This window comes from Python bivittatus, unplaced genomic scaffold, assembly GCF_059951505.1.
Source record: "Python bivittatus isolate LINGU-HERP-01145 unplaced genomic scaffold, Pbiv_v1 ctg000970_np1212, whole genome shotgun sequence".
NCBI classification, from domain to species: domain Eukaryota; kingdom Metazoa; phylum Chordata; class Lepidosauria; order Squamata; family Pythonidae; genus Python; species Python bivittatus.
Window position 1 is genome coordinate 3556227 of NW_028277121.1, and position 18128 is coordinate 3574354.

Consider the following 18128-nt stretch of genomic DNA (forward strand, 5'->3'; position numbering starts at 1 on the left):
CTCCCGCCCCGCGGCTGGGATTGGCGCGGCGCGGCGCGGCGCGGCGGAGCGGGAGGGCGGAGGGCGCTGCCGGCGCTGGCCGTCGGAAGCCGGGCGCGGGCTGCGCTTTCCCCGCGGGCATCGTCGGCCCCGGCGGCGCCTCCGGGTGGCACGCCGCGGGCGGTCCGAGCGCCGCGGGGAGGAGATGGTGCTGCTGCCGCAGACGTGCCGGGAAGGTCAGTGGCGGCTCCTCCCGCCGCGCGGACCTCGCCCCTCGCCCCTCGCCCGCGTCCCTGCGAAGCCGGGCGGGCCGGCGGGCCCGTGGGGGTTACCGCGTTGCGCCCGGCCAAAAACTCGGTCCCCGAATCTGGGGGAGAAGTGTCTTTGCGAAGTGGCTTTTCCGCCCCCCCCCCCCCGACAGCCAGGAGCAGGAGTAAGTCAGGCCGAGCGGAAAGCGCCGATTAAGGGTGGGGGGGGGGGTCCGAGTCTTTTTATGGGGTACGGAAACAAAGGACGCGCGCGTGCCGTATGCGGGATGCGTCAGAAATCAAAACGCAAAAGACATGGCTTACACGTGAGCGTCCAGCAATGGAAAACACTGATCCTAGTTAGCATTCCACAAGTGGCAAGTTTAGGGGCTGCGTCGCCCCCTTTCCCGGCCCAGTTTGTATCTTTCTTAAAACTGGCACATTTGAAAGGAAGTCCGGTTACTATGACTCAACCTCCAGATAAGTCCACCTGGATGACTGAGAACCTTCATCAACACCTGTATTCAAGGACCTCTGGAATATGCTCCCTCTTATTTAGTGCCTCCCATGTGAAAAAGAGAAGTGGCTTTGGCGGAAAAGATGGTTCCCCGAACTTCACAAGGAAGCCCAGAGGCCTTGCTCAAATGCTGATATCCCCTTTATTAAAACGCTAATAAGGAAGCCTAAACTTCCAGGTAACAGTTTCTCCATTTGGTTCTCAAGCTGCTCTATTCACAGTTTGCTGAACCACTTTTATATTTAGGAAGCAAGCGAGCAGTTGACGTCTGAAATGGCACGGGACCTACGGGGCCTACTCTGTGTGGCAGAGCAGATTCGCAGAGGCAGCACGGTGTGGCAGGCAAAGATAAAGGAGGCTGCATGATAAACGTCCCACCCAGCCTGATCCAGCAGCCAGGAAGCGAGCCGATCCCACGTGGATTGGTTGTTCCTGAAAACGTGCCCTGTCCCTAGCGATGGAGGCAACTGTTCTGGATAGCATCTGCTGTTCTGTAATTAAGTCTTCATGAAACATGCAACCGCTCTCTTTAATGCTCATACAGACTCTCCCCATGTTCTCCCCATCCAAGGCCAGCCTATTTTGCGGTGTGCGTAGCTCTTTGCTGAAATCCTCTCTACCAAATAAGGGGCTTGTCAAGTGCATAATGTGAGTTACCCACCAACCAGTGCTTAGGGGCACAGGAAGAGAGGATGCCCCTTACCACCATGGGGGGAATTGGCAAGGGGCAAATCCACGAAGTTTATTTTGCAGGCTAGCATTTTCGACCGCATGAAGCTTGAACTGAGCAAGAATATTGCTCTCCCAGCCTATCCACCAACACCCCGTTTGCTGCATGAGAGCTGCAAAAGAACCAAAAGTCCAACAGAAACCAGGGTTGCGTGAAAGTCCACAAAGATTAAAAAAAAAGTTCATCAAGCAAGTTTCCAAGAGTCTGACAGAGTCATCAACGGTCTGTTTTCTTCCCGTGAAAGTCAGTGGTTTGGGTGGTCAGCCAAATCTGGAGTGGACCCTCCCAGGTTGGACTGAGGGTTTTGCGATGGAACCTTCCAGCCAAAACGGAGGGATGGGGTTACTCGGAGGAACTGTGGTGCCCACCGCCTCCTTCCAGAGCCCTCTGTGCTGCTTCTGTAAGGACAGAAACCGTGTGGCAGTTAGTTCATCCCCCCCACCCAACCCTGGGTGCACTGAGATGGCAGAGAGGCCCCCCTTTGGGAGTCCCTGGCCTAGAAGAAGCTCCTGGAAGTTTCCACGTAGGCTCCAGGAGCAAGCCAGTCTACAATAGCTTGGGTAGCACAATGTCCTTTCACACGTAGTTGCTGAGCCAGAAGATGAAGAAGGGCGTGTGGGGCAACCAGTCGCCCATTAGGAGCCGTCCAGAAGGAACCGTTCCTAGAAGTATCATGGAGATGTTGCAAACAGCAGTCCCAGCATCTGAAGGGAACTTCTCACGAGGGGACTTGAAACACAGGTGCAAAGACGGAAAGACACAAGGTTGTCAAGCAGCCTGATCAGCAAAGCGATGGCCTTTAGTAATAAAAGAAGCATGTCCAAAAGTGAGACGGCCAGGTCTGCATGAGCAATTTGGCAGCCTGAGGTGGTGAAGAATCCTCCCAGCTTCCATCAGACACCTGTAGTGTGGCAAACACCAAAAGCATGCTTAGAGTCAGTGAAGGTATTAACAGTTTTGTCTCTGGCAAGACAATAAGCTTGAATTAAGGCACTAAGTCCAGCTGCTGGAGCCCCCAAGGAAGGTGGCAAGGGTTAATCTGCCCAGCAGATTAAAAAAAAAAAAAAAAAAAGTTGCAGCCCCTGTTAAATGGACTCCATCAACCACAGAGGAAAATCCATCCCAAAAGAGTTCAAAACCAGGATTTTGGAGGGGCACGTTGGTAAGATCTGAGCGAGGTTTCTCTACCAGGTTCATGGTCTGCAAGCAGTCATGCCAGTCACTTCCTTCATCTGTAGTCTCAAGAAGCAGAGTTGCAGGTTTCAAAGTTGTCCACCGCTTCAAAGTCACGTTTGGAGTAGCTAGAAGCTGTGCTTCGTAGGCGGCTGAGCACTGATGTGTAAAGGCTTGAGTCTGACATTCGAGGAGAACGGCAGCAACCTCATGAGGAACAAAAACTGCCAACGAGAATCCGGTAACCAAGTCTTTTGATAACTGAACAAGGAGGACAGTAAAAGTGGAAGCTCTCAGGCATCCTACTGCACCCCAAGCAACAGGGCCCAGCTGTACAGCATGGTGGGCTACAGTCCCTCTTTAGTAGCCAGAGTCACAAAAAGTTCAGTTAGCTTTGCAGACGCTGGCGCCCAAGGCTTGCAGGACCCTCGAGTTCCAAGAAAGGCTCTCAGCGAGAGCTTGGTAGGAGGCAGCGGCAACTGAGGAACTCTGGCAGGGAAAAGTTCTCTTGTGCCCAGGTGTGTAATCTAGTCCAGGCAAGTGACTTTAGGCCAGTGTTGTCCAAACTTGGCCAGTTTAAGATGAGTGGACTTCAGCTCCCAGAATTCCCCAGCCAGCATGGCTGGCTGGGGAATTCTGGGAGTTGAAGTCCACTCATCTTAAAGTGGCCAAGTTTGGACAACACTGCTTTAGGCAAACAAAACTCTAGCTTGGCTGATGAAGCTTTGTGACCCCATTCTGTGAAACTCAGGTCTTTGGATCTCCACGGTAGGCTTCAGCAGGTTTTAAAAATATAACATAGGACCAACCCCAGAGTGGTTCTGGGACACGCGCAAGCTGAGGAGGTAATCAAAAAGGCTCTACCAGCAACGTAAACAGAGAAGCTCACAGATACTCCTGATGGTGAGGAAACATTTAGCCCATCTAGAGTACAGTGGATGGTGGCTCTCTGCTTACAAACTTCAGACAAAAGAAGGGCGTGCTTTAAAAACCATGGACCAATAGTTGTTGCTCATGCACAGATTTCTTCAACATCAAATCCATTTCCCCCCCATTTCCATTATCCTTCCCAATCCCTGCAGTTCCAAATCAGCCTTCCCCGGGTGCACGGCCAACGAAGAACAAGAAGCTCTGTATCAAACCGGCAGCTGCAATCTTTTCCCTCAATTTGTAATGTAACATAAGGCTCACCTCTTATCAGAATGTTCAATAGGCAAAATTGCAGCTTCGTTGACCATCTCCTTCCCATACAGGTAGTCCTCAACTTACGTGACCACGGGTGTGCTGGGACATCCATAATTCTGAGGACCAGCCATAACCACCATTCGTTCAGCGCCATCGTCACTTCAAATGATCACTGAACAAATGGTCAGTGGACTACCTGTGTGCTCACCTGGTACAGTGTTAACAAGAAACTGCTGCATTGGAGGAGCTGCCAGTGGAGAAGTGACATTCTGGTAGTCTTCTTTAAAAAAAAAAAAAAAGGGGGCCCTGAAAAGAACTATAGACCCTAGAAACAAAGTCGTAATTCAACAAAAATCAATTTTTTAGTCTCAAAAATGCAAGGATAAGGCAGTCTCAATCTTATACGGTTTACACTCTGCACATGAAGAGATGCTCAGTGAAATCTTGGTACAAACTCAAAGGATTGCATTTGACGTGTGTAAAAGTATTGCAAACATCCTGAAAAGAGGGCTTTTCTGTGGAAGCATTGTATTCCCCTTCTGTCCTCCTCCTCCTCCTCCTCCTGTTGACCTTCAGTAAATGTAAGACACGGGCAAGAGGCAGGTTGAAGTGGGGGGCAACTGCTCTACAGGTTACTAGGACGGGACTTGCTTACGTCATGGCGTCGGAAAGTGTGTCATGCATCATTTATCGCAGGGCAATTTAAAACAACTATTCTCTTCTACCTTATAATAATTGTTATTCGTTAAATGTATTTAATAAGCAAGTATTCCCAACTGATCGTTGCTTTTTTATCTTGTCCGGGAGATACTAGTAAGGAAATCCCAGGGGAGCGGTGGTACAGTTGCCATTGCTGATTTAAATAAGTGCGTAACCCTCTTCGTTGACCCTTGTCAGAATCTGAGAGCTCTTCCATCAGTCCGTTAAGATGCAGCGCAGGAAAATTGTCTAATCTGAAATAATGGCCATTGTTACTCTACAAAACAATCACTTGAAGTAGACAAAAGCCTTAAATGTAAAGTGATGGCCGTAAAAAGCAGCCAGGACTCTGAATCCACCATCCTGGATGCCATCTTGACTTTTCTGACCATGCCCTGAGGACATCCTTGCCCATACTTAAATCTTTTCAGCAATGTTGCTGTAGTTTCTGAACTCTACCTAACAAGCGAAATGCATTCATGAAGAAGTAATTATAAGCTGTACATATATAGTCCACCTTCACACATCATGCAAAGGTGTGGTTCGACTGAGTGTGGGTGGACTCCATTGCATTAAGCCATATGACATAGTCAGGCAGTGTGAGGCGTGAGTTATTCGATTGAAAAAAACCACCTGTCCATCTTAAATCCACGCTGTGTGCCGGCTCTTGTTCGGATGGAAATGAGGGACAGACAGCAGGGCGAATTGCAAAATGCAATTCTTTTGCCTCGCGAAAGAAACTCTGCAGCAAATAGGTTGCCACAGTGAGCCAGCAGTCCAGAAGTTTCATCCTCCTCCTTCCTCTCCGCTTCCTTTCTCCCTGCTGTTAAACGTGGGTCATCGGTTATAATAATTGGCGTTTAATTACATTGGCATGCATATTTGCATAGGGTCTTTCACTCCAGTGATTCATAGCTAGAGAGGCGCACGCTGCAATCAGCTGGATACTTTGGGGTCCTTGCTGGCAAGTAATTCTTGCCTTTGAGTTAAACTTGTTTGCTATGATACTTGTCCCTCCTGACAAGTCCACTCCTGATGAAGCTCTTAATTTTCTTTTCTACATTACAAGGAATTATTCTTAGCGGGAATCTGCAAATCGATGCATACGTCTTGGTCCTTCTGTGTCTGGGTGGGAGATGGAAGGGAGGTTGAGGAAGGCAGGAACTTAATTTATATTGCATGCTAGTTGCTAAAATTATTTCAGTTTTGCCTGAGGGGTGGGAATCAGGGTAGGGTTATCCGTATACCTCAAGAGCCAGTGTGGTGTGGTGGTGAAGGCCCCAGGCTAGAAACTGGGAGACCCTGAGTTCCAGTCCCACCTTGGACACAAAGCCAGCTGGGTGACCTCGGGGCAATCGCTCTCTCTCAGCCCTCGGAAGGAGGCAAACCGCTTCTGAAAAGCCTTGGCAGGAAAACTGCAGGGACTAGTCCAGGCAGTCTCTGAGAATCGCACACGACTGAACAGATAGGGGGGAAAAAATCAGTGTACTTAAAGCACTGTTGGCATTGATGCATTGAAAATTAGCTGAAAAGCTGGATCACAGCTCATAAAAAGTAACATGAGTTTAGGGAAAGAGTAAAAACAAGTGTAACGGTCTGTTAAAGATTTCTTAAAAGTGCAGCACTGTCCTGTGCAAGGGAAATTGAGAGACGTCAACCTAGGGGCAGGTGTGTCTGCGTAATTCCTCCCCCCCTGCTTCTCCGACCTTGATCGGATGTTTCCACACCCAGAAACAGACCCATGTTCACAATCTGCCTTTTGCGCGGTTTACACACATTTGAAGCCTGCATTTACATTCCCAACTGCTACATTCATGGAATGTCCTAGTTTGCCCGTGAGCAGTTTAAACTAAAGAGCCGCTGTTAAAAAGCCATCCTGATTTGTAGTGCTGCCTTAGTCGTGCTCACAACATTCATAAACTGAATCACCTTGCACCCTCCGCTGTTAATTACCGCATGGCTGATGTGCTAAAATACCAGCTTCCTTTTCTTTCAGTTATGAAATGTTGACTTCAGGGTTAGAAGTTGTATATTCTAGGAGGACCCGCCAACCCTGCCCAGAATTGCTATCCCCCAAGAGTTAGCAAATTACATTTTGTTAAATAGACAGTGTAAAATACAAAGCTTAAAACCAAGCAGCACAGAAGAAAGAATCAATAAGGAATCAGTGGATCTAAGCTCAGGTTTTAGAAAGTTAAATACTAAGTACATTGCAGAGAAAGGAAAAGGTAAGACATGTGGGGCTACGGAACCTCGATTCCTCAACATTATTCTGAAGCCCTAGAGCAGCGTTGTCCAAACTTGGCCGCTTTAAGATGAGTGGACTTCAGCTCCCAGAATTCCCCAGCCAGGGCTGGCTGGGGAATTCTGGGAGCTGAAGCCAACTCATCTTAAAGCGGCCAAGTTTGGACAGCACTGCCCTAGAGATAGCGTAGCTCTTTGTTCATATGCTAGTTGATCCAGTAGAGCCACTTCACAGATATCGTACCAGAGAAGAACAGAGAACTTGGTTCCCTTTTCCCATAGTCATGGATAAGAATTTTTAGATGTGTACTGAGTACATGTAGCCCTTGCTTAATGATGGTTCGTTTAACAATAGTTCAAAGTTACAACGGTCTATGAAAAAGTGCTTCACAACCTGTACTCACACGACCATCACAAACCATTGTACCACCCCTGTGGTCATGTGATCATGATTTGTGACTTTTTTACAATGGTCATTAAGCGAATCACGTGGTCATTACATGAATTCTGGCAAAAAACATCCATTGGAGAAGGTGGATTCACAACATGATTTGCTTAGTGACTGTGGTGATTCAGTTAACAACCATTGTAAAAATGGTTATAAAATCAGGTCCAGTTATCTGGTGACTCACTTAATGACCCCCCCACTTAATGACCAAATTTCCACTCCCTGTTGTGGTCGTTAAGTAAGGATACAAGCATTTTTCCAGCATGGATGGGCAAGTTCTCGGCTGCATAATACTATTTGGCTGCCCAATGCTGTTGCCCTCTTGGGCAGCACTTTTAAAGAAACTTGCTCTACTGTTCAGATCCAAATCTGCCTTCATCAGCTCTTCTGCCTCCCTGTTCCGATGGTGTTTCCTGTAGCAGGTGACTTCACCACTTTTCAGCCAAGCCCAACCAGTGGCTTGAGACCTTGGGAACCTGGTCTCCAGTTAGTGGAGAATCAAACCACATTGTTCAAGATGGTCCTGATTGTAATTGGACAATGTTGTCTGTACTTTCCAAGAAGACGCTTCCAAGTCAGATACAGACTAAACCATTTGATATACTACCTTCTTATTATTCCTCCCAGGCCAATTTGTGCTTCCCCAAATTCAAGGTGGTCTCATTGGGTAGTTCTTATAAGAACAATACTGGAGACTTCTATTTCTTCCCCAGTGTTTAGGTCAAGTGAGCAGCTAGGAAGTAGACAGGCATTTCCTAAACTATCCACCCTATTACCAAAATAGGGAAATTTGCAATACTGCAGCATTAGTCCTTATTATTTCAATATTTTGGTGACTTAAACATGATTGCTGTCAGGGAGGCACATCTTGGCAATTTTAAACTTGGACCTGTTTCTTTTGTCTATCCAAACTTATAAGTGGGGGGAAAAAACTTTATTTTACTTACCTCCATCCTCCCCTCTTACATCAAGGGAGTTGAGGTGTAGCACAACTACAGAAAGATATTTGAATTAATGTTGGTCATTGAGCAAGATCTTGTTTTCTTCCATCAAGTGCCCAGCTGGTGATATGGGATAGTTTTTTGCTCCTTTGGTGTGCTTTTCTGCCTTAGGCACTGCAGCTTTGGAGGGCAGCTGTACATCTTCCCAATGTCATAGTAAGTGAGCTGATCTGGTGGAAGGGAGTCTTCCCTCTTAACCCTGTGAATCAGCCTTGCAGAGTACTTTCTAACATACATGGATCAGATGCTCAGATCACTGTTTTCTGTTCTTCTAGGTGAAGTGTTTCCTTTGGCTTGCCCCAACTCTCAGCATGCGTGGTGCCAGATCCTCAACGTATCAGAGCTAAAAGCTTCTTTCTTTGCCTATTCGGGGAGGTACCCCAATGAAACAATGCTGAATGTTTCCACCCCCCAAGGAAACCTCTACAGCTTATACGTAGGTGTGGCGTTGGCCATCGGCTCCAGTATCTTTGCGGGTTCCAGCTTTATACTGAAAAAGAAGGGCCTGTTGCAAATGGCTGCAAAAGGTTTCACGAGAGCTGGTAAAAAAAAAATTGCTACTTTCAAAGATCCTTTTTTAACATTTGGAATCAGGCCCCAAGGCATAGATTGGCTATCTTCAATGTGCATTTAATATTTAGTCATTTAGTCATATGCAGGTTATACTATTGTGGAAAGCACAGGGCAACACCTTCACAAAATCTGAGCCATTCTGTTTTCTTTGTTTTGTTTTTTAAGTGCTTTCTTCTATCATCCTGTAGGTGGTCTAAGAAGAGTTGTTTGGGCCTTTTGACCATAAATAAATTGATGATGATGATGATGATGATGATGATGATGGGTTATTGTAAAAATTACATTCACAGTGGTTTGATTTTTCATGTTGTTTCAAGACCAAAAAGTGGTATTGAAACAACATAATTAAGCAAAACAAATTTAATTACTCTTCTTTAAGTAAGATTCATGACTTTGTTCCTATATAACCCACACGCATAATATGGTTTGTTTGATGTTTTATGCGATATGCTTCTTAAACCAAGATTTCTTCCTTTGGATGGCTTTATATACCATGTTCGGCCAGAAAAAAGCAAACTTTGTCGAGTTCACTCACAAGGCTAAATCGGTTTTAAGACTATTGTGTATTGAACAAGAGAAATCTCTAATGCTGAGAAAGGCAGAAAGAAGGAAAGAAAGGGGGATGGCGAGCAGCAAGGTGGTTGGGCTTGATTACGGTGGCAGTGGGTGCACCATTGGAGGACCAGGTTGGGAACAGATCATCCTGGAGAAAGTCTGCACTCAATCAATCAATCAATCAATCAATCAATCAATCAATCAATCAAATGTTGAACAAACTACAGTGGCCTGTGTTGTATCTGATGGTTGTACATTGGTTTTGAGCCAATGTGACTCCATTCACATATCATATTAAGACACAAGCAAACCACATTATGTTATATGTCAACCAGGCCAATATTCCTACTATCCTTAGGTCAAAGAGCTTAGCAAGACTTCAATTCATTTTTTTATTCCATTTTTCTGTATGATGTTGTGACTGGACCCCCTTTGAACTAAGCTGTAGTTTGATTGACAAAGGTGATTTTTAACATCTTTTCTTGAAATAAAACACTGAGACAAAAACCCTTTAAAAATTACTATACTCACATACATTCATGTACATATCAAGGACAAAAATTAAAGAAAAAAATATTGAGAATACTCATAAAGCCCCCACTCTGCTGTATTAGAAGAGCCATGAAGACCTGGTTCTTCACCCCAGCCTTTGGCAAGGGACAGGGAGACCCCTCACTTCATCCCACTTGCCATCTTTTTATCTTTCATGTTTTATTGCTTTTATTGTGATTTCTTTGTTTGATCATTGTTAGCTGCCCAGAGTTGTTGAGAGTTGGGTGGCATACGAGTTTAATAAATTATAAACTTGTATTAATTATAAATTAATAATAATTAAATAAATAATTATTACCTAAACAGAACTGGCTGCCATAGGTGTCCACAGGGCGTGTATAAGTGATGCAATATACATCTTATCATCATACGGAGGCCACAAACTATAATTCATATCATTTGCATGACAGCGTCATGATATATGTGATGTCAATGTGGCTTGTACCCAGCTTCTAGGCAGGTTGGATTCACACAACGTGCTAAGCCATAGTATAGTTTGTTTCATTTTGGCTTAGTATGAGTTCGTGCAACAATTTATGACGTGTGGATTGTCCAAAGCTGGGCAGATTTATGGAGTACATACATGCGTATATATTTTTTAATAGAATTCCAACATCCATCAGCCTGATTTGCAGTCCAGTATGTTTTGAGTACCAGAAAAGGGGAATCTTTTGAGACAAACATTTATTCCAGGTTATCTTGCCTCCTCTAGTAAAATGTATGATAGTTGTTACTGCTGCTGAGTCAAGCACCCTTGCCAATTCCCTAGAGGACTGTCTGTAGATCCAGATGCATCTTCTGAATCTCCTCCACTCATCTTCGATTGGAGGAAGAACCTTGAATGGCTGCAATGCCTTCCTACACAATTCTGAAGGGATGTGAGCCCCAGTTAGGCAAGGATGTTTCAATTTACTTTGATGGCATAAGAAAAGCATAAATAATCCTATCAAAAGTGTTTTCTGGCGAGCCAATTTCTACAAAAACATTACAATAGGTTCTGTCTTAATCAAGGATAGCTCTGCGTGTTCTCCTCCTAACTCCCAGTTGGTAGAAAACTCTTTATCAGAACCTCACAATACACATTTAGCAGTTTTCATTTTAAAAAGATTGAAGAGCAGTCAAATACTAATATATTCATTTGTATAGAAAGGACAGTAACTTTCCGGCAGTTCTCTGGCAATTATAAGTGGATTCAGTAGCTTCATAAGAGTTAAAAATAGAGAGCTATGTCAATTGATTAGGACGTACCAAGTGCTTTTGAGAAAATTATTAACTGGATGGAAAGATCTTTTTTTCCCCCTCTAGCTTTTGCAGGTGACTCTTAATTAATCCAGACAGAAGATCCAGGTCTAACAGACTACTACCGGTCTTATTGTTGAGTACATATATTCATTATAGATAAACGTAAATAGGATGCAAGTTAATTTCAGGAAAAAGGTTGAAAAAACTATGTTCTGAAAGAAATGGCCAAGGAGTAACTCTTTGTGTCATTTACCTGTTTTGATTTTAATAGTAAATGTAAACAGAAATGAAGTCTCAATATTGTTTATTTCATGGCCCCTGATTAAAATGCATGTATTGTCTGTCAAATGACAACGGTTAAAAGTTATAAAACCATTTCCGCTAATCCTTTATCGGATCTTTCCAATACAGAAAATATTGGGGGAAATACAAGGACGTGACTGGATTAGATCATTTGTACTAGATAAAGTACTCTTAGATTATTTAAGAGAGTTTATTACAAAGTCAGGGACAGAGATATTAATTTTACTAGTAGCAGGAAAATAAATCAGACAACCTCCTGTGTGGTGGGGAGAGGGTTAAATCCATGGTCCTGATGTCTTGGCTTAAAAACTGTGGGGTGTTCTATAATCTCAGGCTTTCATGTAAGAAATAAAGATGGAAATAAATTGGAGTGTAATCCCATATTTTTCATTTCAGTGGGGATTTATTCCCAGCAAAACAGCTATAGAGTTGTGGCCTTAGCTCCAGTAATAATTTATAGTGTCTTTCCTAATGCATTAAAATGGCAGGTGCTTATAATATGTCTTTGCATACTTTTACTGCTGGTTTTGTTTTGCTATCTGGTAACATTTAAAAATCCCAAAGAGGAACAAAACTAGTATTAGCATTAGACAGCGGTCAAGTCAAGTAAGGGGGACGCTGCCAACATAATCGGCCTGCAGGTATAATGGAATAAGGATGGCACCGAAAAGCTCTCCTTTTATGAACAAATATTAGAAAAAGGGTGATTATGGCATTTGAATAGAAGCCGAGCTGCAGGTTTTTCCCTCTGAAAATGTTTTTGTGCTCGTTTTTCTTCCCCAGGAGAGGGGGGCTACTCTTACCTCAAAGAATGGCTGTGGTGGGCAGGTTTGCTTTCAAGTAAGTATTAAAGCTTCAAAACCTTTGATTTTATTGGGATGTAGTTATTTTTGCACACTTCTTGCTAAAAGAAACTGGAGTATTTGTTACTGGTTAGTCATTCTCTGGCCCCATGTTACTGCCATATGAATGGAAGGGAGGTCCATTTCCATTACTTTCCAGGAATCCTTGCTGTGGTTAGGGTGGTAATGGGGGTGTCTTTATGCTCAGTTAAACTCCAGATTTAGACTACGGCAGACCAATGCTTAAGTCTATGAAAAACCCTTCTCCAATGTTAAAAAAACCTCATTCTGGAAGTTCAACCTGCAGCTAACAAGCTGCAACCAAGACAAAGATGCAAGGGAAGAGCTGCGGTCAAGGGGCTTGTCTCTTCTGCCCTCCGGATGCGATGGCTTTGTGTGATGGAGAGGGTTCCTTAAATAACACACTGGCTTAGGAACGAAGAGTCGGCTTTCACAGATAGTTGTTGAAAGATGGCTGCTCCTTGAGCCGAATATCCACACGTCATGTTTGCCACCCAAAATATTGGTGATTTTCTAGCAGCAGTCACAATCTTTGGGGATGTCATCTTACTGTCTACAAGAAAATGGGTTACGTCTCTTGCCTGGTACTCAAGATTTCCAGTTTATTTGGAGATTACCTATTTTAATTACATAGCTAAACCATTCCATTGGATTATTTGGAGGCCTCAGATCCTACAGCCCTTAAAAGCCAGGTAGACTGTCGTGTGCCTAGCTGAATAGCTTTCACTCCCTTTTCCCCCAATCCTATTCTTTTGTTTTGTTTAAATTTTCTCGTCGTTTGGGAGAGGGAGAAATAATTTAGGTCAGAAACAAATCAGAGATAGAGAATTAGGAATAGGTATATGCCAACCCTCCAAAACATCTCCTACCCAGCTTCTACAGTTTGTGGCGTTCTTGATAGCAAGCCAGCTTCAGTAGGTGGTGGGGAGGTCGAAGGGTGAAAACATCATGTTAATTTTTTTCCCTCCCTCTCTGAAGCTGAAATCTCCCAACTTGGACAAATGGCACTGTTCCTGGGAGGTTGCGTAGGGCAATCTGTTTCCGATTTGAATCTTTTTGTACAGTGTGTGACTCGGCTTCAGTAGTCGAACATAAGGCAGATAAAAAGGTTTAAATGCTTTCTCAAGGGAGTGCTGAAATGTTGTAGAATATTGTCGATGTTGTGGTTGGTACTCATGAAATGCCATCCTCTTCCTCTGACTTTTAATTAGGATTCTTTAGAAACAAGTTGCTTCAGAGTGTATCTATATATATATTAGCGCTGATGGTTTCCAAAAGTTTTTTGTGTCTTGCACGGGCAGGCAGAAATCATTGATAGAATTCCAAAAAGATACTCGTATTTTTGGAAAATTCACATGTCTCGAGTAACTCTAGTTTGCTGTTGTTTTTGGCAGTGGGAATAGGAGAAGCTGCTAACTTTGCCGCATATGCCTTTGCCCCTGCGACTTTGGTCACCCCGTTGGGTGCACTAAGTGTCCTTATAAGGTTAGTAATGTTACCTTGCCCACTGAGTCATCTACAGTAGCGCATTACTGTTCGACCTGTGGCTTAGTCGGATTGTGAATACATTGCAGGCTCTTATGCTCCTATTTTAGTTATATTATGATAGAAAGTCTATACTGTCTTTCTAAAGCAGAGTTTCTCAGCCTTGGCAGCTTTAAGATGTGTGGACTTCAACTCCCAGAATTCCCCAGCCAGCAGGGCTGGCTGGGGAATTCTGGGAGTTGAAGGCCACACATCTTAAAGTGGCCAAGGTTGAGAAACACTGTTCTAAAGTGTCCAAAGTCACAACAGACCTACCTGCAGACCTGTTAGAATTCGGCAGCATAAAGTGCTTTGGACGATGCACAGATGCACAGCACGGCCCACAACTTCTGTTTCTGCAAAAATACATGCTCTTCCTAATAATGTGGTTCTTTTAGCATACATGGCATTAAACTGCAGACCTGGCCCTGAGAACTACATTAGCCAGATACTGCGACCAAGTAGTAGATTTGTAAAGACAGATGCATATCGACACATAACTTACAGCTATTTGGCTGCTTACTGGCCAACAGGTCATTAGACCCCGTCAAAAGACCCCGTGCAGCTCTTTTTCTAATGTGTCCAAATGACAGGATAGCAATAGGAAAGCTTGGCAGAGTTACTAATAAGCCGCTCGTGCCATGATGTGTCTAAGGCAAGTTGATTACAAAGTAAGTCACATCTGGAAGCAACTCTACTCTCCTTCCGTCTTTTTAAGATGGAAGGAACATACATGTTTCTACTAGTCCATCAGGGTACCTTGTGTATACTCTTGTCAGAGATCTGAAGCTAATCAGATCTTTCTGTATATGAACAGGGAGGAACTTCTATTGCACATCCTTTCTTTTTCCATACTTCTCTGTTTGGCATGCCTTATTTCACTCTCACTGTATCTCACGTTGCTTTTCATGAGGACCGTAGGCAGACCTATTTCCTTCATTGACAATAATATCCTTAATCTGGAAAAGTTGCCCATTTATAATACTCTCTTTGGTTCTTATTCATTCTAGCTATTCTGAACTTCAGTTTTTAGATTTGTTACGTACTTACATTTTGCTTAATTTTTCCTTTTTTAAAAATTTCAAACAGCGCAATCTTGTCTTCCTATTTCTTGGATGAAAAGCTCAATGTTCATGGAAAGCTGGGCTGTGTGTTAAGCATTCTGGGTTCCACAGTGATGGTGATTCATGCTCCTGAAGAGGAACAAGTCACATCATTGGATGAAATGGAAATAAAACTAAAAGATCCAGGTATGTCTGCTAGAGAGCTATCATAGAATGAATCCCTACTGTGCAAGTGTTTGTCATGAACATATTTAGATTTATTTATTTTATTTATTTATTTTTCAAATTTGTATGCCGCCCATCTCCCCCAATGGGTGACTCTGGGCGGCTCACAATAATAATAAAAAAACATTTAGCCTAGAATCTATTTATCCTGAAAACAGATTTGGGATTGTGCATGTTCTTCTATATTTACAATGTTACATCTGAATTGGAGATACTGAATGGAACCTAAATAGGCTAACACAGTAGGAGGAAGGATTCTGCTTCCAAACTACTTGCAGGCTGTAGGCAACTGAAACATAGTGAGAATCAGACAACAGAATTTCCAGCATGGAATATGACTATGCTACTTTCTCTGCATCAGTGCTTCTCAGTCTCAAAAGCTTTAGGATCTGTGGACTTGTGGAGCTGAAGTCCACGGATCTTGAAGTTGCTGAGGTTGAGAACACTGGCATAGATAAGCCAGTGCTTACATTCAAACATTTTCTACTTTATCTTGATTTTTAAAAATTTTATCCAGAGCTGGAAGAGGAACCTATGTTCATCAGTTTTCTTCCTAACGCTTCTCCTATGTTTTTAAAGGGTCTCCTGTTCCTTTGGAGCAGATGTCCAGGAATTGCAGTAAAAATTAGTGTCAATCCTTGCAAAAAGAGGAAGTATTTCATAAGTGGATCTCTATTTATGGAACACTGGATCAAATGCACTTGGTCAAATAAACTGTGTTTTGACATCTTTGTGATTATCTAAATCATAACATGTAGTTATTTCCCTTTCCTTTAGTATTCATCGCATTTGCTGCTGTTGTAATTGTGACCTCACTGGTACTCATTTTTGTGGTCGTTCCACGGTTTGGACAGACGAATATATTGGTCTACATCTCCATCTGTTCACTGATCGGTGCTTTTTCGGTCTCTTCTGTCAAGGGCCTGGGTATTGCTATCAAAGACATGCTTTATCAGAAGCCAGTCTTCCGAAATCCACTGCTTTATGTTTTAGCAGTAGTTCTGGTGCTGGCTGTTAGTACTCAGATCAACTACCTCAACAAATCACTGGATGTGTTTAATACATCTCTAGTGACTCCCATTTATTACGTGTGCTTCACAACCACCGTGGTGATCTGCTCCGTTATCCTCTTCAAAGAATGGAATAGCATGGAACTTGGTGATATCATTGGGACCTTGAGTGGATTCTTCACCATAATTATTGGCATTTTCTTTCTTCACGCTTTTAAAAATATCAGCATTACCTGGAACCAATTGGCGACTTCTGTTAAAAGAGACCCAGTCTTGCCTTTGCATGGTTATGAGGCTCATCATACTTTATTAGAAAACATGGAAGCTCCAGCTTTGATACGTGAGGAGGATAATACTCTGTTCAGCGGAGGAAATGAACAACAGTATGTCCACCACTAAGTCTTCCCTCACTGCTTAAACAGCCAATCAGAGCAAACATCATCTTCACCATCCCAGGACAGAACTTGGAGGCACAGAACGTCAACATGTCATTTGCTTATGGGTTAGAAAAGGAAATTACATAATGCTGATATTTCTGTATTTCCCATCTTGGACAGCGTGCAGAAGTCACTGATAGCCATAATGCTCTTTGTGTGATGGCTGTTGTTGCTAATGAACTGAATTATATACATCATATATTTTCTAAATAGCATTTTATGGCTTCAGTTTTGAAAACAAGACTTTTGCTGAGGGCTAAGTGAAGATATTTTGGATGTGAAAAAGCAGGACTTTTCTGAAGGTGGGCATATTGGTAAAGTGGAAGTTTTAGTTTATTCTGGTTTTCCAAATAGGAAATATCCATAAACAACCCCTTCTCTTTTAGGTTTAACTTCCAGCAACAGAGTTTAAACTCTAGCAAAGTACATTAATTGAAAACAGGATCTTTCTATGCCTGACAGCACTGAGTTAGATCCAGACTAAGAAACCCTTACAGTAATCTCACTGAAGTCTGGGAGTTAAATTGGTGTACACTAAACATTTCTGGAAAGCCTTTAAGTTTCATTTCCCTCATCGATTGCTTCCACACTGGAAAACAGATCTGGTAAGTTTAGTGGCTGTATAATTATAGTTTTTTCCAGATAAGAATTTGTTTGAAGGATCTGTTAAATTTTTGGAATCATTTTCCTGTCTGCACCCAACAGGGAAGGATGGAAGATAACTGAAATGTGCATTAGTCATCAGCCTTTAACAATCACTCTGTTAGATAATTGGAGCAGAATTTCCTAATGCTTCATGCATGATCTCCAGTAGACTGATTTTAAAGCATTCAAGAATATGCTATCGTAAAGCATTTACATATGTAGATTTTTATAAAATATGTACATATATAGTCATTTTTATGAAAAAGATTCTACTAATATAAGCTCTTAAGCTCTTAATATAAGCTTAGTTTTACTAGAAAAATCTACCATATATGTCTTTTAAATGAGTCAATTGTTCAGGATGATAGATGGGGATTTTAAAACACACACGTATATATTCACAAATGTTAAAGTCTCTTCCCTTTTACATGCAATTTTAAATATACTGTATTTTAATATACTGTTGTGATTTAAAAAAAAAAAATTCCACGAGTACCCTCTTTGCTATTTTGTGAACAGGAAAGGGACTTTAGTCATATGACAATTTTGGAACTAAAATTATCTGTACCCAAAAATTCGGTTTTGAAATAGAATTTGATCTGTAAACGCAGGTTTGGCTGTGTGTAGATTTTTGGCCCTCTCTTCAATATTAACACCTCAATTCTAAAACTGCTTAAGAAAGAAAAAGTAGTGCAGCTTTTTGGATTTGAAGAACACAAATCATATATTTGGACTACAGTAATGGAGTAAGTGTGAGCTTGGATAATACACTCTTTTAGCTCTGATTTTTTTATTTCTTTGGTTTATCAAGATTTGGTATTTGTTCTGTGATAAAAAAAAACACCCTGATCACTTAAGGAAATCCTGATTTTTAATCATTTTAATGGTCACATATTGTGTGGTTCATCTGA

At 42.7% G+C, this 18128-nt stretch overlaps 1 protein-coding gene across 1 annotated transcript; it reads left to right on the plus strand.

Moving 5' to 3' along the window:
• Positions 1–14: 14 nt before the first annotated feature.
• Positions 15–17722, plus strand: NIPAL1 (NIPA like domain containing 1). The gene is made up of 6 exons (XM_088131129.1): positions 15–215; positions 8500–8766; positions 12233–12289; positions 13707–13797; positions 14926–15086; positions 15903–17722. The coding sequence occupies exons 1-6, from the start codon at positions 185–187 to the stop codon at positions 16532–16534; spliced, it is 1239 nt and encodes a 412-aa protein (XP_087987255.1). The 5' UTR covers positions 15–184; the 3' UTR covers positions 16535–17722.
• Positions 17723–18128: the final 406 nt, after the last annotated feature.